This window comes from Elephas maximus, chromosome 18 (genome assembly GCF_024166365.1).
Source record: "Elephas maximus indicus isolate mEleMax1 chromosome 18, mEleMax1 primary haplotype, whole genome shotgun sequence".
NCBI classification, from domain to species: Eukaryota; Metazoa; Chordata; class Mammalia; order Proboscidea; family Elephantidae; genus Elephas; species Elephas maximus.
In genome coordinates, this window is record NC_064836.1 from 11,975,971 (window position 1) to 12,002,172 (window position 26,202).

At 47.1% G+C, this 26,202-nt stretch overlaps 2 protein-coding genes across 9 annotated transcripts in view; one reads left to right on the forward strand and one right to left on the reverse strand.

The window, feature by feature from the left end:
- PPFIA4 (PTPRF interacting protein alpha 4) overlaps window positions 1-15,808 on the forward strand; it is a 79,812-nt gene extending 64,004 nt beyond the window's left edge. For 4 of the 8 annotated variants that reach the window (XM_049857945.1, XM_049857947.1, XM_049857949.1 and 1 more), the window contains 2 exons: window positions 12,677-12,851; window positions 13,505-13,974. In XM_049857945.1, the coding sequence (XP_049713902.1) occupies window positions 12,677-12,851; window positions 13,505-13,554 (225 nt within the window). In that variant the 3' untranslated portion in view covers window positions 13,555-13,974. Of the gene's footprint in view, window positions 1-12,676; window positions 12,852-13,127; window positions 13,197-13,504 lie in introns of those variants that run through there. The other 4 variants (XM_049857944.1, XM_049857948.1, XM_049857943.1 and 1 more) reach the window with 3 other exon arrangements.
- Window positions 15,809-22,620: 6,812 nt separating this feature from the next.
- MYOG (myogenin) lies at window positions 22,621-24,709 on the reverse strand. Its single transcript, XM_049858028.1, has 3 exons — window positions 24,239-24,709; window positions 23,359-23,440; window positions 22,621-22,742 (listed from the first exon to the last, which is right to left on the reverse strand). Exons 1-3 carry the CDS (start codon window positions 24,707-24,709, stop codon window positions 22,621-22,623), a joined length of 675 nt encoding a protein of 224 aa, XP_049713985.1.
- Window positions 24,710-26,202: the final 1,493 nt, after the last annotated feature.

Below are 26,202 nucleotides of genomic sequence, written 5' to 3' on the forward strand. Positions count from 1 at the left end.
TTTCTTCTCTGTTTAAACTATTTCTCGAGCTCTTATAATAGTGGTCTTATACAATATTTGTCCTTTTGCAACTGACTAATTTCACTCAGCATAATGCCTTCCACATTCCTCCATGTTATGAAATGTTTAACAGATTCATCACTGTTCTTTATCTATGCGTAATGGTCCATTGTGTGAATATATCATTATTTATCCACTCATCCATTGATGGGCACCTTGGTTGCTTCCATCTTTTTGCTATTGTAAACAGTGCTGCAGTGAACATGGGTGTGCGTATATCTGTTTGTGTAAAGGCTCTTATTTCTCTAGGATATGTTCCAAGGAGTAGGATTGCTGGACAATATGGTAGTTCTATTTCTAGCTTTTTAAGGAAGCGCCAAATCGATTTCCAATGTGTTTCTACCATTTTACATTCCCACCAGCAGTGTATAAGTGTTCCAATCTCTCCACAACCTCTCTAACATTTATTATTTTGTGTTTTTTGGATTAATGCCAGCCTCATTGGAGTGAGATGGAATCTCATTGTAGTTTTGATTTGCATTTCTCTTTAGTCGGAATCGACTTGACGACACTGGGTTTCTGGGAATGGCCAATCAATGATCGTGAGCATTTACTCATGTATCTGTTACCTACCTGAATGTCTTCTTTGGTGAAGTGCCTGTTCATATCCTTTGCCCATTTTTTATTTGGGTTATTTGTCCTTTTGTAGTTGAGTTTTTGCAGTATCATCTAGATTTTAGAGATCAGATGCTGATCGGAAATGTCATAGCTAAAAACTTTTTCCCAGTCTATAGGTAGTCTTTTTACTCTTTTGGTGAAGTCTTTGGATGAGCATAGGTGTTTGATTTTTAGGAGCTCCCAGTTATCTAGCTTTTCTTCTGCATTGTTAGTAATGTTTTGCATATGGTTTATGCCATGTATTAGGGCCCCTAACATTGTCCCTATTTTTTTTTTCATGATTTTTACCATTTTAGATTTTATATTTAGGTCTTTGATCCATTTGGAGTTAGTTTTTGTGCATGGTGTGAGGTATGGGTCTTGTTTCATTGTTTTGCAGATGGATATCCAGTTATGCCAGTACCGTTTGTTAAAAAGACTGTCTTTTCCCCATTTAACTGTTTTGGGGCCTTTGTCAAATATCAGCTGCTCATATGTGGATGGATTTATGTCTGGATTCTCAATTCTGTTCCATTGGTCCATGTATCTGTTGTTGTACCAGTACCAGGCAGTTTTGACTACTGTGGTGGTGTAATAGCTTCTAAAATCAGTTAGTGTGAGGCCTCCCACTTTGTTCTTCTTTTTCAGTAATGCTTTACTTATCTGGGCCTCTTTCCCTTCCATATGACGTTGGTGATTTGTTTCTCATCTCATTGAAAGATGCCATTGGAATTTGGATCGGAATTGCATTGTATCTATAGATGGCTTTTGGTGGAATAGACATTTTTACAATGTTAAGTCTTCCTATCCATGAGCAAGGTTATGTTTTTCCACTTATGTCGGTCTCTTTTGGTTTCTTGCAGAAGTGTTTTGTAGGTTTTTTTGTATAACTCCTTTACATCTCTGGTAAGATTTATTCCTAAGTATTTTATCTTCTTGGGGGCTACTGTAAATGGTATTTATTTGGTGGTTTTCTCTTCAATGTTCTTTTTGTTGGTGTAGAGGAATCCAACTGATTTTTGTTTGTTTATCTTGTATCCTGATACTCTGCTGAACTATTAGTTTCAGTAGTTTTCTTGAGAATTCCTTAGGGTTTTTTGTGTATAAGGTCATGTCATCTGCAAATAGAGATACTTTTACTTCTTCCTTGCCAATCTGGATGCCCTTTATTTCTTTATCCAGCCTAATGGCTCTGGCTAGGACCTCCAGCACAATATTCAGTAAGAGTGGTGATAAAAAATATATATATATATTTTTTTTAAAGGGCATCCTTGTCTGGTTCCCTATCTTAAGGGGAGTGCTTTCAGGCTCTCTCCATTTAGGATGATGTTGGCTGTTGCCTTTGTATAAATGCCCTTTATTATGTTGAGGAATTTTCCTTCTATTTCTATTTTGCTGAGAGTTTTTATCATGAATGGGTGTTGAACTTTGTCAAATGTCTTTTCTGCATCAATTGATAAAATCATGTGATTCTTGTCTTTTGTTTTATTTATGTGATTGATTACATTGGTTGTTTTCCTAATGTTGAGCCATCCCTGCATACCTGGTATGAATCCCACTTGGTCATGGTGAATTATTTTTTTGGTATGTTGTTGAAGTCTATTGGCTAGAATTTTGTTGAGGATTTTTGCATCTAAGTTCATGAGGGATATAGTTCTGTAATTTTTTTTTTGTGGTGTCTTTACCTGGTTTTGGTATCAGGGGTATGCTGGCTTCATAGAATGAGATTGGGAGTATTCAGTCTTTTTCTGTGCTCTGAAATACCTTTAGTAGTAGTGGTGTTAACTCTTCTTTGAAAGTTTGGTAGAACTCTGCAGTGAAGCTGTCTGGGCCAGGGCTTTTTTTTTGTTGGGAGCTTCTGATTACCTTTTCAATCTCTTCTTTTGTTATGGGTCTATTTAGTTGTTCTACCTCGTTTTTGTTAGTTTAGGTAGGTAGTGTGTTTCTAGGAATTCATCCATTTCTTCTAGATTTTCAAATTTGTTAGAGTACAGTTTTTCATAGTAACCTGATATGATTCTTTTAATTTCAGTTGGGTCTGTTGTAATAGTGCCCATCTCATTTCTTATTCGGGATATTTGCTTCCTGTCCTGTTTTTCTTTTGTCTGTTTGGCCAGTGGTTTATCAATTTTGTTGATTTTTTTCAATGAACCAGCTTTTGGTCTTGTTAATTCTTTCAATTGTTTTTCCGCCTTCTATTTCATTTAGTTCTGCTCTCATTTTTATTACTTGTTGTCTTCTGGTACCTGAGGGTTTCTTTTGTTGCTCTCTTTCTACTTGTTCAAGTTGTAGGGATAATTCTTTGATTTTAGCCCTTTCTTCTTTTTGTGTGTGTGCATTTATTGATATAAATTGACCTGTGAGCACTGCTTTCGCTGTGTCCCAAAGGTTCTGATAGAAAGTGTTTTCATCCTCATTGGATTCTATGAATTTCTTAATTCCATCCTTTGTGTCTTTTATAATCCAGTCTTTTTTGAGGAGGGTATTGTTCAGTTTCCAAGTGTTTGATTTCTTTTCCCTGCTTTTTCTGTTATTGATTTCTACTTTTATGGTCTTATGGTCAGAGACGACGCTTTGTAATATTTCAATGTTTTGGATTCTGCTAAGGCTTGCTTTGTGACCTAATATGTGGTCTAGACTAGAGAATGTTCCATGTGCACTAGAAAATAAATTATACTTGGCTGCTGTTGGGTGGAGTATTCTGTATATGTCTATGAGGTCAAGTTGGTTGATTGTGGCATTTAGATCTTCACTGTCTTTACTGAGCTTCTTTGTGAATGTCCTGTCCTTCACCAAAAGTGGTATGTTGAAGTCTCCTACTAGTATTGTGGAGCTGCTGTCCATCTCACTTTTCAATAGAGTTTGTTTTATGTATCTTGCAGCCCTGTCATTGGATACATAAATATTTAATATGGCTATATCCTCCTGGTGTACTGTCCCTTTGATCATTATATAGTGTCCTTCCTTATCCTTTCTGATGGATTTAACTTTAAAGTCTATTTTGTCAGAAATTAATATTGCCACTCCTGCTCTTGTTTGATTGTTGTTTGCTTGATATATATTTTTCCATCCTTTGAGTTTTAGTTTGTGTCTCTAAGTCTAAGGTGTGCCTCTTGTAGGCAGCATATAGATGGATCATGTTTTTTAATCCATCCTGCCACTCTCTGTCTCTTTATTGGTGCATTTAGTCCATTTATATTCAGCGTAATTATGGATAGGTATGAATTCAATGCTATTATTTTGATGTCTTTTTTTGTGTGTTGTTGACAGTTGCTTTTTCTCATTTAATTTTTTGTGCTGAGTAGATTAGCTTTAATTATTGTCTTTTCCTCATATTCGTTGATGTTGGTATTGTTTCTGCTGAGTCTCTATTTTTTTCTTGTATTTTATTTTAATGTGTAGGATAGTTTGTCTCCTTTGTGGTTACCTTATTATTTACTCTATTTTTCTAAATTTAAACCTAATTTTTATTTCTGTATATCACCTTGTCTTCCTCTCCATATGAAGGATCTATGACTACATTTCTTTGTCCCTCTTTATTGTTTTAATGTTTTCTTCGTTTACATAATAACATCGCCGTTTCCATGTTTTGAGCATTTTTTTAATCTTGTTTTATTTTTGTGATTTCCCTGTCTGGGTTGATATCTGGTTGCTCTACCAAGTGTTCTAGTCTTGGGTTGATACCTGATATTATTGATTTTCTAACCAAAGAACCCCCTTTAGTATTTCTTGTAGATTTGGTTTGGTTTTTACGAATTCTCTAAACTTCTGTTTATCTGGAAATGTCCTAATTTCACCTTCATATTTGAGAGACAGTTTTGCTGGATATATGATTCTTGGCTGGCAATTTTTTTCCTTCAGTTTTTTATGTAAGTCACCCCATTGCCTTCTTGCCTGCATGGTTTCTGCGGAGTAGTCCAAGCTTTTTCTTATTGACTCTCCTTTGTAGTTGACTTTTCGTTTATCCCTAGCTGCTCTTTATCTTTGGTTTTGGCAAGTTTGATTATAATATGTCTTGGTGACTTTCTTTTAACATCTACCTTATGTGGAGTTCGATGAGCATCTTGAATAGCTATCTTCTTATCTTTCACGGTGTCAGGGAAGTTTTCTGCCAATAAATCTTCAGCAGTTCTCTCCGTATTTTCCGTTATCCCTCGCTGTTCTGGAAATCCAATCACTTGAAGGTTATTTCTCTTGATAAAGTCTCATTTAATTCTTACGTTTTCTTCATTTTTTTAAATTCTTTAATCTGATTTTTCTTCAAATATGTTGGTGCCAAGTGCTTTATCTTCAAGTTCACAAATTCTGCCTTCCACTTGCTCAGTTCTGCTCCACTTTCTACTGAGTTGTCTAATTCTGTAATTTTATTGTTAATGTTGTGAATTTCTGATTGCGATCTATGGATTTTTCCAGCTTATTAAATTTTTCATTATGTACCTGAATAACCTTTTTAATTTCTTCAACTGCTTTATCTGTGTGTTCCTTGGCTTGTTCTGTGTATTGCCTCATTTCATTCCTGATGTCTTGAAGGGTCCTGTATATTAATTTTTTGTATACTGCCTCTGGTGATTCCAGGAAGGCACTTTCATCTAGAAGATCCCTTGGTTCTTTGTTTTGAGAGCTTGTTGAGGCAATCATGGTCTGTTTCTTTATGTGACTTGATATTGACTGTTTCTCCGAGCCATCTATAGGTTATTGTATCATTTTATTTTATGTTTGCTTACTGTATCATAGCTTCTAGCTTTGTTTTGTTTTGAGAAGCCCAAATGGGTTGCTTGAGTGAGCTAGCTTGATTATTTTTGCCTTTAGAGCTCTCATGTCCTGTCCCCAGATGGCTACAGTTGTTATCAGGTATATCAGTCTAGGATTCCATTCACTTTTCTTGTATGAATTCAGCTCAGGTGTCCCAGTAGCTGATCATCAAGTGTGTGGTACAGGCTCTGTCCTACGGTCTTAGAGGGGCAGGGGTGATTGGTGTACATACCAGTATCTGGTTGCAGCAGGGGGTCACGCTCTGAACAAGGCAGGGGGCTGAGAATCATCCCCCAAGTGTCTCTGAGGAAAGCGTGTCCCTGTTCCCTAGGGCGTACAGGTGGGTGGGTTCTGCAGTTGGACCACGGGCATGCAAAGTTTTTGGTTGTAAGGACTGGGAGGTACCAGTTATACTTGGACCCCTGTCATGGGTAGCTGGGTGACCTGAGTGGAGCCACCAGTCCTTAGGGCCCTGATCTGGGTAGGTGAGGGCCCTGTTCAATAGGCAAAGCAATAACAAACATCAAACACCCACCTCTCCACCACACAGCTGAAATAGTTGTAGTCTGCCAACAAGGGCCTATTCTCCTGAAACAGGCCCACACAGGTCCATGCAGAGGGGAAAGGTACTCAAAGTCCACGTACCATTTATGCCTGGACAGGAGCCGCTTCTGCCCTGAGCTCCCCTGAGTTAGTGGAGCTGGCAAATTATCTTTTCCCCCAATTGCGAATTTTTTCCTTCTCCAGGGCCTGGAGGATGGCTCTAGGCACTCAACGCAGTCCATCTCAGGCCCAGGGAAATCAACAGCTGCTGAAGCTGGCTTGGCGGCAGGGGGCACAGGAAAACATACGCAAGTACTTAGCTTTTGCTGAGAGTGCGGTTCTCTGGTTCCGGAGGCATGAGTGGCTGTGTGGCTGGCTGCTCCTCTCTGAGGAAACTGCAGCCAAATGCTAGTATCAGCCACAGCTGCTCCGGGAATGATGCCTGAGGGCTCCTGGTGATTCAGGTCCGGTAACTTCTCTTCCGAACCATCTCTTCTTCCCCCTGACCCTCAGTTGGTTTTCTAACCTTGCCTTTGATGTTCAGGGTCCTAGTTTGTCATAAATACACTCGTTTCACTTGTTTTTTTCGGGTCTTTGTTGTAAGAGGGCTTGCTGGAAGCATCTATCTGTCCTGCCATCTTGGCCCCGCTTCTCTGTAGTTCCACTCTCGCTTCTACCTTCATATCAAGTTAAAGCTTTTTCTCTCTCAGCCCTTCGATCAGTTACAAAAGAAATTTCCTGCCATTTGACCTTAGAGTTTAGGCTGGGCTATGTCTGGGCACAGCATGACCTCCTGAGCCACGATGCTCCCCTTACAGATGTCTGCCTAAACTCACTGCTGTTTCCTGTAGATGAACTCCATCCACACCCCGCCTCCTCCTCTTCCCTTCATTCTCCCTACTTGCTTTCCTGTCATCAACATTGTCTGTCCTTTGTTGTCAGGTCTGCCTTTGCTGACTTGGCTCCAAGCAAGTTAAAAAAGACTGTTTATTGTTAGCTTCTCCATGTTAAATCTGACCGTTGTTTCTGATCCCCATTTTCTGTGCAGCTTCACTTTCTCCACACCCCTGCCCCCACCATAGCCTCTGTGTAGACTTCTGGGCCTCCCTTTGTGGCACTATTAGTGTTATTTACTTTTCCTTAATTGGTTTGAACATGGCAGAAACCCACCTTTGTAGAATGATTGCTCTGCCTCAGTAGACAGGGCACACTCAGGAATACACAGAGTTTGTGGAGTGGTGCTTTCTTCATGGAAGTACCCTGAAGGTCAGAGTGTGTTATGTATCAACATCTGTTATTCCAGCCAAGGAGATGAACTGCCAGTCCTAGCTTCCCCACTCTCAGAGACCTGGCTTTCATTTTCCTGTGCCTTCAGCGATGGTGACCCCCCCACTTACTCCTCACACTTCTGGGATTTTAGATTTCATGGTTGCTGTCTAAGAATTGCAGCCCCCATATATATTAGTGTGGTACTTTCTAATTTAGAAAGCTATTTATTCTTTCAATCATTTAAAAAATTCTTTGTATGCCTACCCTGTGCCAGGCATTGGGTCAGGCTTGGTGGCACAGTGGACAGGCATCTCACTTTATGCTAACAGTCATCACATGAGACAGGTGAGGAAACCGAAGCACGAAGAGGTAGAGTAACTCACCTGCTGGCACAGAGCTGACGCATGGCACAGCAGGGCTGGGGCAACATGTGTCTGGTTCCAGTGCTCCTTCCCCTGTATCTGGCTATGCCTGGGAGCAGGGGAGCTAGCGGGCCTGTCAGACTTTGGGTATTGGGGTGGAGTTATTGAGAAGGTGATGTCATCTGGCAGTACGATGGATTTCTGGGATGCAGCTAGGTGTGGGGCTGGAGAGGACTGGTCTTGCAAGAAGTTTTAAGAAGCAGAAGGCCAGGTCCTGGGAATGAGGTATGACTGGAAGGGAAGGGGGTGTCTGAGAGCCAAGGGGATGGCTTTCTGCCCAGCCATCTGGTACATCATCAGCAACGTTGAGCTCTCTCTCGGTACTATTCCCACTGCCAATTCCGGCTCTCAGTTTTCCCTCTCACACTTCAAGGCTCTGAAGGGCCACATCCATTTCTGCCCCTGTGAGGAGGGCAGGCCTCAGGGAAGATGAGGAGGAGGAGGGGAGCAAGAACATTTGAATATTAGAGGGCAGGGGAGGAATACAAAAAACACATCCTTAGGGTTGGTTCAAGGTAGAAATGGAGAGAGAGAAAGGGAAAGGGGAGGCAGGCCTTTGTTCTGGGCTGGGTGAAAGGTGGGATCATGGGGAGGACAGAGCTGAGCAGGAAAGTTCCTGATAAACTCAGGATGGGACGCCTGCATAGGGAGCTAGCTGCCATCCATTCATTTCACACATACTTGATGAGGGCCTGCAGATGTGCCCAGGCATACTTAGGTCCTACGGATACACTGAATGGAACAAAAAAGATCTGCCCCATGAAGCACAGAATTTGAGAGAGGAAGTGGGATTATGAAATAATCACATGTGTACATGTAAAAATTCTACTAGGACAAGTACTGTGACAAAGAGGTGTGCAGGGCAAGGACTGATGGAAGCATTTGGCATACTCAGGGCACTAGCAACAAACCTTAAGAGATTAGGTCTGGAAGAGGGAAGTGAGCCTACAACAGGTGGATCAGTGCTCCTCATTCTTGCTGGTACCACTCTGCCAGCACCAGTTCCGAGAACACAGGGGTGGAAGAAGGTGAGACACCAGCTGGAGGGCTACAAAACAGGGTGGATGTGAACTCCAAAGGGTGGGGTCCTGTGGGGTTGTGGCCCTGTGTGTCCTTTGGCAGAGATGGTTATTTTGGAGGACTGGTTGACATTGGTGAGGGGGCAGATGGCAGAGGGCTGCTTGCAATGTCCCTGGGAGGAGCCTGCCTCTGATGGGTCATCTGCCTGACCCATCACTGTCACGGGGTGCTCTTTACTTGATCCCATTAGGGAGAGGCAGGTAGAGAAATAGGTAGAACTGTTGTTGTTAGGTGCCGTCGAGTCGATTCTGACTCATAGCAAACCTATGTACAACAGAACAAAACACTGCCCAATCCTGCGGCATCCTCACAATTGTTATGCTTAAGCCCATTGTTGCAGCCACTGTGTCAGTCCATCTCATTGAAGGTCTTCCTCTTTTCTGCTGATCCTGTACTTTACCAAGCATGATGTCCTTCTCCAGGGACCGGTCCCTCTTGACAACATGTCCAAAGTATGTAAGATGCAGTCTCGCCATCCTTGCTTCTAAGGAGCGTTCTGGTTGTACTTCTCCCAAGACAGATTTGTTCGTTCTTTTGGCAGTCCATGGTATAGTCAATATTTTTCGCCAACACAATTCAAAGTTGTCAATTCTTCGGTCTTCCTTATTCATTGGCCAGTTTTCACATGCATATGATACAATTGAAAATACCATGGCTTGGGTCAGGCGCACCTTAGTCTTCAAGGTGACATCTTTGCTTTTTGACACATTAAAGAGGTCCTTTGCAGCAGATTTGCCCAATGCAATGTGTCTTTTGATTCCTTGACTACCACTTCCATGGGTCTTGATTGTGGATCCACGTAAAATGAAATCCTTGAAAACTTCAATTTTTTCTCCATTTATCATGATGTGGCTCATTGGTCCAGTGGTGAGGATTTTTGTTTTCTTTATGTTGAGTTGTAATCCATACTGAAGAATGTGGTCTTTGATCTTCATCAGTAATGCTTCAAGTCCTCTTCACTTTCAGCAAGCAAGGTTGTGTCATCTGCATAATGCAGGTTTTTAATGAGTCTTCCTCCAGTCCTGATGCCCCATTCTTCTTCATACAGTCCAGCTTCTCAGATTAGTTGCTCAGCATACAGATTGAATAGGTATGGTGAAAGTATACAACCCTGACACACGCCTTTCCTGACTTTAAACCAATCAGTATCCCCTTGTTCTGTCTCAACAACTGCCTCTTGATGTATGTACAGGTTCCTCATGAGCACAATTAAGTGTTCTGGAATTCCCATTCTTTGCAATGTTATCCATAATTTGTTATGATTTACACAGTCAAATGCCTTTGCATAGTCAATAAAACCCAGGTAAACATCCTTCTAGTATTCTCTGCTTTCAGCCAGGATCCATCTGACATCAGCAACGATATCCCTGATTCCACGTCCTCTTCTGAAACTGGCCTGAATTTCTGGCAGTACCCTGTCAATATACTGCTGCAGCCGCTTTTGAATGATCTTCAGCAAAATTTTGCTTGCGTATGGTATTAATGATATTGTTCTATAATTTCCACATTTGGTTGGATCACCTTTCTTGGGAATAGGCATAAATATGGATCTCTTCCAGTCAGTTGGCCAGGAAGCTGTCTTCTATATTTCTTGGTATAGTCGAGTGAGCACCTCCAGTGCTGCATCTGTTTGTTGAAACATCTCAATTGATATTCCATCAATTCCTGGAGCCTTGTTTTTCGCCAATGCCTTCAGAGCAGCTTGGACTTCTTCCTTCAGTACCATTGGTTCCTGATCATATGCCACCTCTTGAAATGGTTGAATATCAACTAATTCTTTTTGGTATAATGACTCTGTGTATTCCTTCCATCTTCTTTTGATGCCTTCTACGTCGTTTAGTATTTTCCCCATGGAATCCTTCACTATTGCAACTCAAGGTTTGAATTTTTTCTTCAGTTCTTTCAGCTTGAGAAATGCCGAGTGTGTTCTTCCCTTTTGGTTTTCCATCTCCAGCTCTTTGCACATGTCATTATAATACTTTGTCTTCTTGAGCTGCCCTTTGAAATCTTCCGTTCAATTCTTTTACTTCATCAATTCTTCCTTTTGCTTTAGTTGCTCGACGTTAGAGAGCAAGTTTCAGAGTCACCTCTGACATCCATCTTGGTCTTTTCTTTCCAGTCTTTTTAGTGACCTCTTACTTTCTTCGTGTATGATGTCCTTGATGTCATCCCACAACTCGTCTGGTCTTCGGTCATTAGTGTTGAACATGTCAAATCTATTCCTGAGATGGTCTCTGAATTCAGGTGGGATATACTCAAGGTCATACTTTGGCTCTTGTGAACTTGTTCTAATTTTCTTCAGTTTCAACTTGAACTTGCATATGAGCAATTGATGGTCTGTTCTGCAGTCGGCCCCTGGCCTTGTTCTGACTGATATTGAGTTGATTTGATTCCTGTGTGTTCCATCTGGCGAGGTCCATCTGTATAGTTACCGTTTATGTTGGTGAAAAAGGGTATCTGCAATGAAGAAGTCGTTGGTCTTGCAAAATTCTGTCATTCGATCTCCAGCATTGTTTCTGTCACTAAGGCCATATTTTTCAACTACCGATCCTTCTTCTTTGTTTTGCAACTTTCGCATTCCAATCACCAGTAATTATCAATGCATCCTGATTGCATGTTTGATCAATTTCAGACTGCAGAAGCTGATAAAAATCTTCAGTTTCTTCATTTTTGGCCTTAGTGGTTGGTGCATAAAGTTGAAATAGTCATATTAATTGGTCTTCCTTATAGGCGTATGGATATTATCCTATCACTGACAGCGTTGTACTTCAAGATAGATCTTGAAATGTTCTTTTTGACAGTGAATGCAACACCATTCCTCTTCAAGTTGTCATTCCCGGCATAGTAGACTATATGATTGTCTGATTCAAAATGGCCAATACCAGTCCATTTCAGCTCACTAATGCTTAGGATATCAATGTTTATGTGTTCCATTTCATTTTTGATGATTTCCAATTTTCCTAGATTCGCAGTTCTTACATTCCAGGTTCCGATTATTAAAGGATGTTTGCAGCTGTTTCTTCTTATTTTGAGTCATGCCACATTAGCCAATGAAGGTCCCGAAAGCTTTACTCCATCCACGTCATTAAGATCAACTCTATTTTGAGGAGGTAGCTCTTCCCCAGATGTCTTTTCAGTACATTCCAACCTGGGGGGCTCATCTTCCAGCACTATATCAATGTTCTGCTGCTATTCATAAGATTTTCACTGTTTAACTCTTTCAGAAGTAGACTGCCAGGTCCTTCTTCCTAGTCTGTCTTAGTCTGGAAGCTCAGCTGAAACCTGTCCTCCATGGGTGACCCTGCTGGTATCTGAATACCGGTGGCATAGCTTCCAGCATCACAGCAACACGCAAGCCCCCACAGTATGACAAACTGACAGACACGGGGGGGATAGGTAGAGCAGTTGTTACTATTTTACGGATAAGGAAACTGAAGTTCGGAGAGGTCTCTTAACTTGCCCAAGGTCAGATAGCAAGTAAAATGGCAAAACCTGTGTTGGAAATCAGGTCTCCCGATTCCTGACCGCTCTTTAGCATACGGAGGCTGCTGCCATACTGAGGCACCAGACAGGCAGGAGAGGGTGTATGGAGACCTGGCTGGGGACCATTTCCCATGGGGTGAGGCTGAGAGGAGGAGTACCCTAGGTTGAAGAGAGAGGTCAAGGGGTATCCCAAGCCAGGTTTGAGAAGGCTATGAGGTGACAGATCTGCCCAGAGGGTATCCCCACCTAGAAACAGGGAATTTCGGAGCCTCAAGAGCCCTTCAGAATCATCCACGCAGCCCCTTCACTCTACAGGTGGAAAAACCGAGGGCCAGAAAGGCGACGTGACCTTGCTCCTCTTTCCAAAGGGATGGGAGCAATGTCCCTACAATCAGCCATGACTGCTTTCCCCCAAGACAAGGAGTGAGGGTGGCCATTCCAACATGCCTCTGCGTGTCCCTTTGGTGCAGGGGGACGACAAGGTGTTCCGCCGCGCTCCCTCCTGGAGGAAACGCTTCCGGCCGCGGGACCACCACGGCGGCACGCTCAGCGCCTCCGGGGAGACCCTCCCCGCCGCCTTCCGCGTGTCCACTCTGGGGCCCCTGCAGCCGTCACAAGCCCCGCCAAAGAAGATCATGCCTGAAGGTGAGTGGCAGGCTGGCTGGGCATTGCCGAGGGCACCAGGGCGCGCGGTGCTGCCCTGGCATCCCTGGACCCAGCTGGAGAGGGCAGGGCACGGCCGGGCCGGCGCTGGCGCAGAGGCGAGGCCGGAGGCTGGTTGCGCCCACCCCCGCGCCCGGCTGACGCTCCACTAACGGCGGCCTGGGCGGCGCGGCGGGGCCGCTGGGCCGGGCCTCCCGCGAGCGTGTGCGCGCACTAACCCGCTGCTCTGTGTTCTCCCGCGCTGCTGACTGCTCCCAGCCGGGACGGCGGGGGCGCAGAGACTGGAGACCTCCACGGTTCGGACCTACTCTTGCTGAACCCCCACCCTCCCGCCCCGGGTCTGACGGGGTGTGCCCGTGGCTCGGGGTAAGTGGGCCCGGCCCGGGGACGCGGGGCGCTCCTGCTGCCGGCCCTCTGCCCGCACACGGCCTCCCGTTCCGCCGGCCCGCTTGCGGCTTCCCCGCGCCCGCCTCTGGCTGCCGGCTTGGCTGCTCGCGCGCACGGCCCTGCTTGCCGTTCCTTGCTTCCTCAGGCCTTGGGCGCTTCACGCTTTGAAGCACGCCATTGCTTGCACTTTTGCCTCCCAAGGACTAACTCCCAACTCACCGCGCTCTGCCTGTCTCTCTCTTTCCTAGCTCACTCCCACTATCTCTACGGACACATGCTCTCCGCCTTCCGGGACTAGCCACGGCCCCCAGGGCCGGCTCCCTCCTCCTGGGCTTCCTGGCTCTGCAGGCCCTGACCCCTCCTGCTCGTTCCCCTTCCTCCCAGGGCTCCTAGTCTCGTCTGTGACTTTCCACTTGCCCTGGATCTCAGAATATTCTCGTTCACCCCCTCGACATCCTACTACCCCCAGGCCCACCCTGTGTCCTCTGTAAGTCTCTGGTGGACATGGCTGGGGTGTGTCTAGTGTTGTGGAGGCACCCAGTTGTCCATGCTTGGGGTTCAAGGGGAGGGAGAGGATGGCAGCCCAGGGTCAGTGTGACTCCACCCTTTCTCTTCTGGACCTAGCCTGGTCTGGACCTCCACTGCCGCCAGGGACCAGGACCAAGTGCCAAGGGAACGGAGTGGCCTTTCCAAGAAAAGGGTACTTCAGATTCTGCTACTCTTGGGCTATTCTGCCTTCTGGGTCCCTGACCACATCCTGGATGTGCCAGATGGTCAGACATCTGGTTTTGGCACCCCCAGTACTATCCCTCCCCCAGCCCATCTCCACAACTGCAGCTCTAGAAGGCAGAAGGTCACATTCTCCCTCAGGGTGATGAGGCTGGGGAGGAGAGAGACTGAAGTAGAGATTCTAGGCCCTGGCTTAAGCTGAATATCAAATGTGAGTTTGGGAAGATTCAGAAGAAATGGACCCCTGAGCTTTGGGCCATGGGTGAGGATGGGAAACTCTCAGCCCTCCCCACCCTCACCCAATGAGATGTGTAGGCAGGCCAGCCAGAGGGAGAGCCAAAGGGCTCAGGCAGCATTAAGCCCTGAGGGTAGTGGGAATGCCCTCTGCCCAATCCTAGCATGGAGCTGCTGCTGGGCTGAGGGGAGAGGAGACCAGGTCTAAGCAGATACTGTTGACTGTGCTCCCAGCACCCATTCCTTGCTGTCCTCCTCTGCCCCACTTCTTTAGTAGTCCCAGCCCCTTAAGAATGAACCTGATGGATGTTTCAAATATACATTAACCCTAAACTCAGATCTGGGGAAAAGGTAGTCCAAGGCTTCCTTCCCTTGACCTCCCAGGAAGAAAATAAAACTTCAGTGAGTCATGTCCCAGTCCAGTAAAACCAGTATTGCTGAGGGCAGTCACTCTCCTGCTTGTCCCCAAGTCCTCCACCCCTTGTTCAGGGCTTTTTTGGTGTTCAGGGACTGGCTTTTCCAGGAAATTTTGAGACCCTTCCGGCTTTTGTCATTCTAATTGCTTTCCCCAGCAGCATGGTGGGAGCCGGGACAGGTAATCAAGTCCTGGGTTGGTAAGAATGATCATTCCCAAGAAATCCCTCCTCCTTACCCACTCCCTCACCCTCTCAAGGTGCTTGGAGGTGTTTGGGACCCACGTGCAGTGTAGGTTGATGGAACCCAGGGCTTCATCCAAGTGAGAGGAGAAAACAAGCTTCTGGGCATGTTTCTTGGAGAGGGGCCAGGGCAGTGCCATCCTACAGGTGGCTGGAGCAGCTGGTTTGCAACCCGATCGACTTCAGTTCTAAGTGTGGGGGTGAGGGAGCTAGGCTAGCAGGTGGAATAATGAGTCAGAGCACCCTGTCTGGAAGGAGTGCTGCAGCCTGGGACTTAGGTCTTCTGATGCTTCCGGTAGAGAGGGGCTCAACTCTGGTATGGCTGGGTGGGCTTGTCCCTAGGCTCAGGTAGGGCCTTGGTCTCTCTCATTGTACCGAACCTTCCCTGGCCATCAAGCCTGTGGGAGTGGAGCTGGAGAAGTTAGCAGAAAACGAGTTGGATAGAAAGACTTCTATGGGTAATGGATGTTAAAATTATTGAGAGACCCCAAATTCCTAAGATTGGTGGATTTGGGGACCACAAAACCATCTGAATTCTTCAGAGGACGCTTGGTGGGCTAGCTGTTTGGGAGATCCAGCCTGAACCTCTCCTCTGCAGCTTACCCCTATCATGGTTGGTCATGGCATAAGGTAGATGCTGGGGGGAACCGGGTCCACTCAAGGCATCTTGGGAAATATTCCCAGGAGGTGATGGAGAAGAGGAATCTGTGCACACAGTGCTGGAAGGCTGTTGTCTTGGTGTATCCCTTGCCTCATAGTCAATATATTTTTTGTTTGGAGAGTCACCAGTGACCCAAGCCCTCCTCACCAGCCTCCTGTATCTCGTCAGGTCCCTTCTCAGTACTGTACTGGCTCAGTGCATCAGGAATGGGTGTGTGTGTGGGTGTGAGTGTGGGTGTGGGTGTACCAATAAACAACCTGGTTTTAAGACAATGTACAGTGGCCTCCCGTCTTTTTGTTCTTGTTGTTGTTAACTTTGAGCTCCCCTGATGTGTTTAGCTTCTCTGATAGTCCTGAGAGCTGTTGTACGCTGGGAAGTAAATATCAGAGCTTTAAAAAACATATAGTTAATAACTTCTTTGTTTACTTAGACAACTGTGGGATCGATAGAGAGGTTCATGTTTGGGTTGCTGGTGCTAAGGGAGTAGAGGAAGAGATGAAGGAGCCAGGAGCCCTGACTGCTGGGCTTGATGTATTTCCTCCTCTTCATCTCTGCTTACCTGTCATTCTTTCCTCTTACCCTTTCGTTCTGCTCTTGGAGTGACAGCTCCTAGGCATGTCACTGCACTGTTCAAACTTTTTATTTTTTTGACATTGGTTACATTACTCACGATGTGCAACCATCAAGTTCACACTCTTTCAGCAGCTCCTCACCAGCTCTAGATCAGAGGTCCAACTCCTTGGTGGGGTGTAAGAAGCCATTCATGACTTGGCTCCTGGGCCCTCTCTGGGCTCCTTCCGCTCTCACATCTGCCAAACTCAGAAACATTATGTCTAGACAGCCCCATCACCAGGAGGCAGCAGGATTTCTTCTTTCCTTGCCTTTGCAGCTGTAAACCTTTGAGACCCACTTCAAGCATCTCCTGGGAGTCATTCCCCGCCCTCCCCAGCAGAATTCGAAAACAGCAGCCCTTTGCTCCCCTAAGGGTGCTCTATGCACACTGTACATATTGTGTGGTAATTGTCTCATTGTCTGTTTTCCACACTGGGCTGTGAGGAAGCTCCTTTAGGTCAGTGTCCATAGACGTATGTTCTCAAATGAGTAAACAAACAAACCTATCTCAGAAGGTTGTTATAAGGATTATTATTAATAGAAGCTAAAAATTAGTGAATACTACTATATGGATACAAACTACAGTATATTAATTCGTTTAATCTTCACAACAACCCTGTGATGTAAGTATTATAATCACTGTTTCACAGGACAGGAAATTATAAAGCTACAAGCACACAGCTGGTAAGACACAAAATCCAAAAACCAAACCCATTGCCGTGGAGTCGATTCTGACTTATGGTGACCCTGTAGGACGGTAGAACTGACCCATAGGGTTTCCAAGGAGCAGCTGGTAGATTTGAACTGCTAACCTTTTGGCTAGCACCTGAGCTGTTAACCACTGTGCTTCCAGGGCTCTGGCAAGACACATGGGGGTCTCAAACCTAGGTCTTCCTGACTCTAGTGCCATGTTCTTAATTACCATACCAGTTACCATCAAGTTGATTCTCAACTCATGGCAAATCTTATATGTCAGAGCAAAATTCTGCTGCATAGGTTTTTCAGTGCCTGTTTTTTTGGGAAGTAGATTGCCAGGCCTTTTTCCAAGGCAGTCCTGTGTAGACTTGAGCCACCAACCTGTTAGTTAGCAGCCAAGCACTTAACCATTTGGGCAACCCAGGAACCCAGTTGTACTTAATTACTATATGTATTAAAACTCTTGGCCCATTGCCTGGCACGGAGTGCTCCATAAGTGTTACTTCTCTTTTGAGTTCAGGCCCCCACCATTCAGCTAAGCTTTCCCCAGCCACCCCAGCTCCCATTCTCTTGGCTCCTGTGACTCTTCATGGGGCCATGTGCCTTTTACTCACCTGAATGATGAACTTACTGAGGGCAACACAATGCATTATACGCCCTTGTATCCTATCCAAGGCTTCTCAGTGCGCCATACACTGATGGCCCAGTCCATAGGCACAGATTACAGGATGGAAGCTAGACGAGGCAACACGGATGTAGCCAAGGGAGAGCAAACAGAGGTGAGGGAAGGTGCTGATCAAATTCCTATAACGCTCTCCACTGCCTCCCTCATCTCCCATGACCAAAGGTGGAATTGAAAAGCCTTGGTGACCAGCTGGCTCCAGGAATGAAATCTGAAGGAATCCAGGAAAACGAAGATTTCTCAGTGCTGCCATCCTCTGGCACTGCTGTGGATCAGAATCAACTTGATGGCAGTGGGTTTGGTTTGGCCATCCTCTGGAATGGGGAACAGAAGGAGCAGACTTTTGTGGGAAATGGAAGTTTGGTTTTGGACGCGCTGAACTTGACATTGGACTGTCTTAGTTATCTAGTGCTGATATAATAGAAATACTACAAGTGGGTGGCATTAACAAACAAAATTTTATTTTCTCACAGTTTAGGAGGCTAGGAGTCCTAATTCAGAGTGCTGGCCTTAGGGGAAGGCTTTCTTTCTCTGCTGGCTCTGGAGGAAGATCCTTGTCTCTTCTGAGCTTCTGCTTCTGGGGGATTTTCATGTGGCTTGACATCTCTCCCCATCTCTGCTTGCCTAATCTACTCATCTTATTCCTCGTAAGAGTTTAACTCAAGACACAGCCTACACTAATCCTGCCTCATTAACAAAACAGAAAACTTATTCTCAAATGGGATTATAACCACAGGCATAAAAAAAAAACCCACTGCCATCGAGTTTATTCCAACTCATAGTGACCGTATTGGACAGAGTAGAATTGCCCCATAGGGTTTCCAAGGCTGTAATCTTTATGGAAGTAGACTGCCACATCTTTCTCCCAAGGAGTGGCTGGTGGGTTCCAACTGCCGACCCTTTGGTTAGCAACCAAGTGCTCTAACCACTGCGCCGCAGGCATGTTATTGTTGCTAGGTGCCATTGAGTCAGTTCCAACTCATAACAACCCCCCGTACAACAGAACAAAACACTACCTGGTCCTTTGCCATCCTCACAGTCATTATGCTTGAGGCCATTACTGCAGCCACTGTGTCATTCCATCTTGTCGAGGGTTTTCCTCTTTTTCAATGACTCTGTACTTTACCGAGCATGATGCCCTTCTCCAGGAACTGGTCCCTCCTGACAACGTGTCCAAAACACGGGAGGTGAAGTCTTGCCATCCTTGCTTCTAAGGAGCATTCTGGCTGTACTTTTTCCAAAGCAGATCTGTTTGTTCTTCTGGAAGTCCATGGTGTATTCATACCCATTGCTGTTGAGTCTGTTCTGACTCATAGCAACCCTATAGGACAGAGCAGAACTGCCCCATAGAGTTTCCAAGGAGCGTCTGGTGGATTTGTACTGTCAGTCTTTTGGTTAGCAGCCATAGCTCTCTGTAGTTCTTAACCACTGTGCCACAGGGCTCCTGGTATATTCATAGAATTTAGGATTTACAGCACATATTTTGAGGGGACACATTCAAGCCATAACAGACCTAACAGTATTTCTGTTAGCATTTGTAGAAAAGAAGAATCTAGGTTTATTTTCTGGAGCCCTCTCCTTTAGGAATGGTCCAAACAGAATGAAAAGCAGGGAACCTGGGCTCTGGGTGGCTGCCTGTGGCTAAAGGAGGACAGGGATGAATAAGGCACAGCCAGAATGGCAGCGGGGTGGTGATTTGGGGTTCTCACCCTGGCCTGGACTGGCCTGTGCTTCCTGAGCTGAGACCCCAGCTCAGCCCGGAGCCTTGCAGTCTTCCGCCTGAGCTCTAGCTCACCTCCAGGCTGCTCTTCCCCAGCCTGGAGCCCAGAAAACCGGAGAAGTCCAAGGCACTTGACGTGCTGTGAAGCAGATACCTGAGCTTAGGGACATCTCTCCTCACACCCTCCTCTGCCCTCTCTCTTCCTCTATCTCCAGCTGATCCAGCTGCCTACTACACCTGCAGCACCTCAAAAGGTTTTCCAGTCTGCCAAATAAATTGAGAAGCTAGGTACCTCAGGATCTTAATTGGAGTGCAACAAATAGCATTTTAAACATCCTGCAACTCATATTAATTATCTAGACATCTAGGAAATTCCCATTTACATATGAACAATTGTTGTGCAAGTTTCAAGTAATTCTTTTCATTCACGTGGATTCCATAAGGTCCATTTTTAGGCAACATTTGATTAACCCAATTTGATTTATCGCAGGTGCTTTCTTCACTAAAGACTGAATTTAAGCTGATTTCCCTAAAGAACTACAACTTATTATTCGTTAATTGGAGCCTTATCTGGTATTCAGTGTGAAGGGTGAGCATTTGTCAATTTAAGCAAGTCCCTGGGCTTTGATGACAATTCTTTATTCAGTGAAAATAATGAGTGAGGCTGGGCTCTTGGTTGGCAAAGTTTGCTGTTTACACCTGTGAAATTCCAACAAGTAGTTTCCCTGTTAAGGACTGTGAAAAAGGAAGTAGACAGTGCCTACGCCTGACAATGGTAGGGAACTCTTGACTAGTAGCCATTGCCGAGACCTGTTCACTCTTTAAGAACTTTATATTCTATGTGAACCTTTGTATTCTATAACTCTATATTCTATATGAACCTCAGTTTCCAATTGACATGGTAACATAAGAGAAATGAACTTAAAAGATTTAAGTTTAAATTTTTGAGGATCCCAGAGGCTCCTTAGTAGAGCTGAATGCCCTTCTCAACCAGCCCATCTCCCAGTAAAAAGGAAGGTAAGGGACAGGATAGGCAGGTCATAACTGAAGACGATAGGACTATATCCACTCTTGGCGCTTGGAGGTGCCAGGGGCAGAGGAAATGAGCTAAGGGAAGAGATCTCTCTTGAATGTGTGTTTTTGGTGGGTAACAGGGGAGTGAATGTGGATTCAAGAGCCAAGGCATTGCGACCAACCGGGCCAGTTGCCCTCCCCATCCCCAAGGGCAGTGAGTCAGGGAGAGCTAAGAGTCATGGAAATGACCAGGGACTTCTCTGCAGCCCTTCCTAGAGGGCAAGACTGTAAACAGAGAAACAAACTCAAAAAGAAGGAAATCCCACAAACACAGGCAGACTAGGCCAATTTGTGGTTAGGGGTGGGGAGGGGGGTCCCAATAGTCCCAGCCCTGACTGGCCGTTTGGGAGGCCCTGGGGGGAGCCTCCCTTCTGCACCCTTACCTGGCTTCTGTGAGCCTTATTCTTTTCCTTAGGAAGAGTTTCTGGAGAAGCTCTAGGGGCAGGGTGCTGACCCTGTTCTTCAGGATCAAGGTCAGGAGGTCAGGTACGGGGGAGATGGCCCAGCAGAGCCCAGCGCAAGTCACCAGAGTCTGGTGGGTAAAACTGGGTCATGTCAGTTGTCAAAGAACCACAAAGAACTGGATGGGGGCTGGAGTGTTCCACACTCTGAATCCCCAGACTTCTGTAATGATTCTGAATCTTATAATTTGTCATAAATTAGACAAACTTAGCCCAAAGCAGTTGGAATTAATAAAACTTTTAGTAGATATTCATGGGGCGTTCAAATTTTAGCTCCTGTTCACTCTTCAGTTAATCCTTATATAATCTCTCTCCAAAATCTTTGTTCGCTATTCCCTACCCACCTTCTTCCCCTGGAAGCCAGGCCTTGACAAATATCATCTCCATATGAAGAGAACCCCAGCTTCTTTTCCCTTGATTATTCTTTGTCAACATTCTCTGCCTTGCTAAATGCAGGGGCCAGGATGGCCTTCAGCCTGGATGGAAGTGGATGCGTGTCGTGAGGGAGATGTGCTAGTTGGCCTCGAAGGACGTGATCTAGTGTCTGAGCCAGTGCTCCTAATTTAATCACCTCCTACTTTGCTATAGGGCTTCTGGTCATGTACCACCAGAGGAGAGGTAAGGATCCCAGCTCTACACCCCTTAGGAGTCCCACTGGCTGTGGGCTGAGCACTAGACATGGGAGCTTGCTCAATTAATTGGAATTGAATGGACCTATTGGGATACAAGATGGTGGGCAGTAGACTGTGAAGTGTCTGTGAATCAGAGTGTAACGGAATGCTCAGCAGGTTTTCCTCTGTGTCCCACAAGGATTTCTGTGATCTAGTCTTCACCCGGCCTGTGGACCAGACATGGCTTCTGTTGTAATGGTAAAAAGAGCAGGGGTCTCCACCCCTAGTGATCACCCACAAGATGGTTCCTCCAATGCTTTTGGAGTGTTGGTTCTTCCCCAAAGCTCCATTCTCTCCCATCCTTGGAAGCCCAGCCCCGGGAGCATATCTGGATCGCTGAGTGGAAGGGCCAAGCGTGTCATGTCCGGTCTCCCTCCCCAATCTACATCATCATTGACACTCTTCTAGCAACTAGTCTTTATTCATTTTTTAAAAAAGGAAATCCAAATAAGTTAGCAAAAAATTACAAAACAATGGCAAAACCACACAATGCTTAGTTAACAAAAGAAATCACCCCAAGAGTCCCCCTCCCCCCTCCCTGCCTGTTCCTGGCAACTTCAGCACAGGAGACCTTGGTCAGATGGCTGTTTTACAAACAACACACAAAACAAAACAAAACATAAACCTCTGGAAGGTTCCCAATAGTCACTGCAAAAGCTTGGCCCCCCATGGACTTAGGAACAAGATTGTTCCCCCCCCCCCCCACTTTCTCCTCCCTCAATTCAGGGCAGGCCCAGCCCAGCCCCTGGCTTCAGAAGAGACAAAAGCAGGAGTGCACAGCTTGTCCAGGTCAGGACACTGACTTTGTCTCTTGACATGTTTCTTTAGGTAAGTGGGAGTTGGAGGCTGCATTATGTTAAAAGGGAAGCTCCTGAGTTTGCCCCTTTACCCAGGGGGCATACACAAGGGGGTGCTCTGGTCCCCTGCTTTGTCTCCCGTGAAACAGGATGCCCTCTGCTCTAAGGAGTCAGCTGAATGAGGGAGTCCATTCCCCCACTGGGTGGTAGGTTAACCTTACGTAGAGGAGGAGAGGATAGTCTGGCATTTGGCAGCCCTGGGGCTGCCTTCCTGGCATCAGGACAGCCTGGTTTAGGAGGCCCCTGCTGCAGAAGTGGTGGTGGCTCTGGCCAGTTTGGGGGCATCCGTATGCCTGGCCTGGCAGACCATCTCAGTTGGGCATGCTTTCGTCTGCGAAGGCCACAGAAACATCCTCCACTGTGATGCTGTCCACGATAGAGGTGAGGGAGTGCAGGTTGTGGGCATCCGCAGGGTCGGGTGTGAGCAGGTGATCTGCAAGGAGAAGGTGGGGAGGGTGTGACCTGGGGGGGGTGAAGGGGGTCTTGAGGCCCAGAATAGGGAATGAACCCCTTGGGGTGTCATAGGTTTTTCAGGACAGATGGGCAAGCAAAACTCAGGAATCCTACTCCCCAGCCCGTGCCTTTCCAAATGCCCGGTGTGTGTGTGTGTGTGTGTGTGTGCGCGCGCGCGCGTGTGTGTGTGCCTCCTCCCTGAGCTCCCCTAGTGGGGCTAGGATTTGGGAGCAGCTATTCCGAGGTGCAGCCAGGGCAGTGTATCCTTGGAGACTGGAACTGCCCTTTGCTGGGCCCAGTTTTGCAGCACTGACTCAGCAGTTCCCAGGGACCCCTGGGGCAGGAGCATTCTCCTCTCTGTGGAGAAGGTCAGCTCCCGGGCACCAGCTGGGGCACTGTAGGAGGCCTCCTTCGCTGGTCAAGGTCTCAGGGAGGCATGCTTGGGAACCTGGGTTCAACAGTTCCAAGGAGAGGCCAAGGAAAGAGAGCTGGAGCAGGAAATAAGGTAAGAGGGGAGAACTGGGCCTAGGGGGCTGAAAAGGGGATGGGAACTGAGGGATCTGAGCCAAGGTTACCAGGATCCAGGCCTCACTTACCTCCTGGGTTGGGTCCGAACTCTAGTGCGCTGCCCCACTCTGGACTGCAGGAGGCGCTGTGGGAGCTGCAGTCACTGGGCACCTGCAAGATAGCAGGGTGGCGGGCGGGGGAAGCCCAAGGTCGGGACACAGCCATTCTCAGACGTCTCTGACCAATCCCCTTGGGCAGAAGCATCTGTGGTGGGGTTGGAGGGTGGGTCCTGGATGGCACCCCTTCAGCCCAGGCCACCCCCCACTCAAGAATCTTCACAGCTGGCTCCTTTCACACCCCCAACCTGACCCAGAGCCTCTGCTTCCAGGCCTTCCGTGGCCTTGACCCTGGGAGGTGATTCTGCCCTCACAAGACACCCAGCTTAAAGGGCCCCTTGGTTTCCTGCCTCTGGGGTAAGGCTGAAGGAGGCAGAGTGTCTGGCCTGAGCAGGGCCACTTCTGCTCAGGCCTTCTGGGTTCCAGTGGGGCTGAGGGGGATTGGTTTTTGCTCTGCTCAGCCACACCCAGGGTGAGGGTGGGGTGGGGGCAAAGCGATCTTCTCCGATGAGCTTGGCCTTGCTCTTTGGACCTATCTCCAGGCCCCGGGATTAATCCTCCCCCAGCGGGCTGACATGGACGTGTTCCTGTGTCCCTCCTACAGTTCAGAGCACACATACCCCAATTGCACCTCCTCCCATCGCCTTTATCGTGTCGGGAAAGGACATGGGGACATATGTGGTCAGCTGGACAGACGCAGCTCTGACAAAGGCAGGAGTCCTGCAGCCCCTCAAGACCCCTCTGCCTGGCACTGGCTTTAACCCTCTAAGCCCCTTTGTGCTGTCCTGAGGCTGTCCAAGTGCCTCCCTCTGGCCCACTCCCCCTGGGCCAGGTGGATGGGATGGCCACTTACCCCTGGCTGGGGCCCGCCCCCGCCTCGGTAGCGGAGGTCACGCTCCTCCTGGTTGAGGGTGCTGAGCAGGGCTTGCAGGCGCTCAATATACTGGATGGCGCTGCGCAGGATCTCCACCTTGGGCAGCCGCTGGTTGGGGTTGAGCAGGGTGCTCCTTTTCAGGGCCTCGAAGGCCTCATTCACCTTCTTGAGCCTGCGTTTCTCCCTCAGCGTGGCTGCCCGCCGCCGGTCCACGGACACCGACTTCCTCTTACACACCTTACACGCCCACGGGAGGCACTGGCCTGGGCAGTGTTCTGGGGTCCCCAGCCCCTTGTCTTCTAGGGGCCCTCGGGCCTCAGGGCTCAGGCCGAGCTCAGTCCGCTCATAGCCCGGAGGCTCAAAGCCCTGGAGGTGAACGGGCAGGTAGTTTTCCCCATCATAAAAGCGGGGTTCCTGGTAGAAGTAGGGGGATGTCTCATACAGCTCCATGGGGTCGGGAAAGACTTGTTCCTGCCACCAGCCCCCAAGCTCCTGCAGCCCCTCACGCCAACTGCTGGGTGCCATTTAAACCTTCCCTGCTGGCATGGAACCAGAGATAAATATAGCTAACGCCACAGAAACCTGAGCCCCCCTCTAAGCTGTTGCTGCACATCAAGACGTTTACAGTGGATTAGATGTGATTCCCCTTCCCTCTCCCCCACGGCCCCCACCCCACCCATCCAGCCTGCCCCTGGCCCAGGCCGGCTCCTGTGCACGGGCAGGGAGGCCGTCGGGTGTAATTTGATTAGTTTTCATTTCTCCCGTGGGACAGGGGAGGTGGGGGAGGACAGGCATTCTCCTCTCATCTGCTCCCTTCAATTACTCCTAGCTGGGCGCCTGCCTGCTCTCTTCTTGCTAGTCCCAAAGAAGCTGAAGGGGCGGGGGGTGGGGGGCAAGGAAGAGGTGGGTTCAGGCTGGAAGGGACCTTAAGAAGCCAATTTATCCATCCCCCTGCTTCCTGACCAGCACCTTAACCAGACTATGTCAGTCAGATAAAACTCTTGAAGAACCCCCTTCCCAAAGAACAACACTGCTTCAAATTTTGAGGACATGTGGGGTACTCGCTGACCAGGGATAAGAAGGAGTGAAACTCAAAAGACAAATAGATTCAGCTTCGGGTTTCCAAAGTAGGTTTGACATCATGTATTCTCTCAGGTCTTGTGTGATTGCAGGGAAATTGAGGCAAAAGGATTTTTGGTTTTGTTTTTGTTTTTGGCAGAGTCAGGGGAAATTTTTCTTTTAATACAGCTGGTCAGAGTAAGAGTGGGTATTAGAATTTGCAGCTACACCTTGCCTCCTCCTCACAGTGTTATCCACTATTAAACCCTCCATCTCTTCCCTCCTTCACTCTGGATCACTTATTGTCCTTCTGTGTCCTCCTCAACTCTGTTTCTAGCCCCATTAAAAAAAAAAAAAACCCAAACCCGTTGCTGTCGAGTCAATTCCAACTCATAGTGACCCTATAGAACGGAGTAGAGCTGCCCCATAGAGTTTCCAAGGAGCTCCTGGCGGATTTGAACTGCTGACCTTTAGGTTAGCAGCCATAGCATTTAGCCCCATTAGGACACCAGAATTTTCCTGATTCCTTATGGTGGATGAAATGAGAAGGAGAGAAAGTAGGGCCCTTCAGACTCAGTTTAAATCTCTGTTCTTCTTGATCATCTGGCTTGGTTGGTCTGCCTCTTCCTGTCTGTGCCACCAATTTACACATATTGTACAGGTCTCAAGTGTCAAGTGAAGGAGTGACTATTTAACCTTTCAGGTTCTCAGCCCATGATCACCTTTCAGTAGAGGCCTCGGGGTCTGAGAGGACTCATTCCTCCCAGTGCACTGGGCAGGCCTCAGATACCAACAGTGGACAAGACTCAGTCTCAGCACTGAGGGATTACAGGGAAGCCAAAGGCAGGGTCTCTACCTTTGAGGACCTTACCATCTAGTAGACC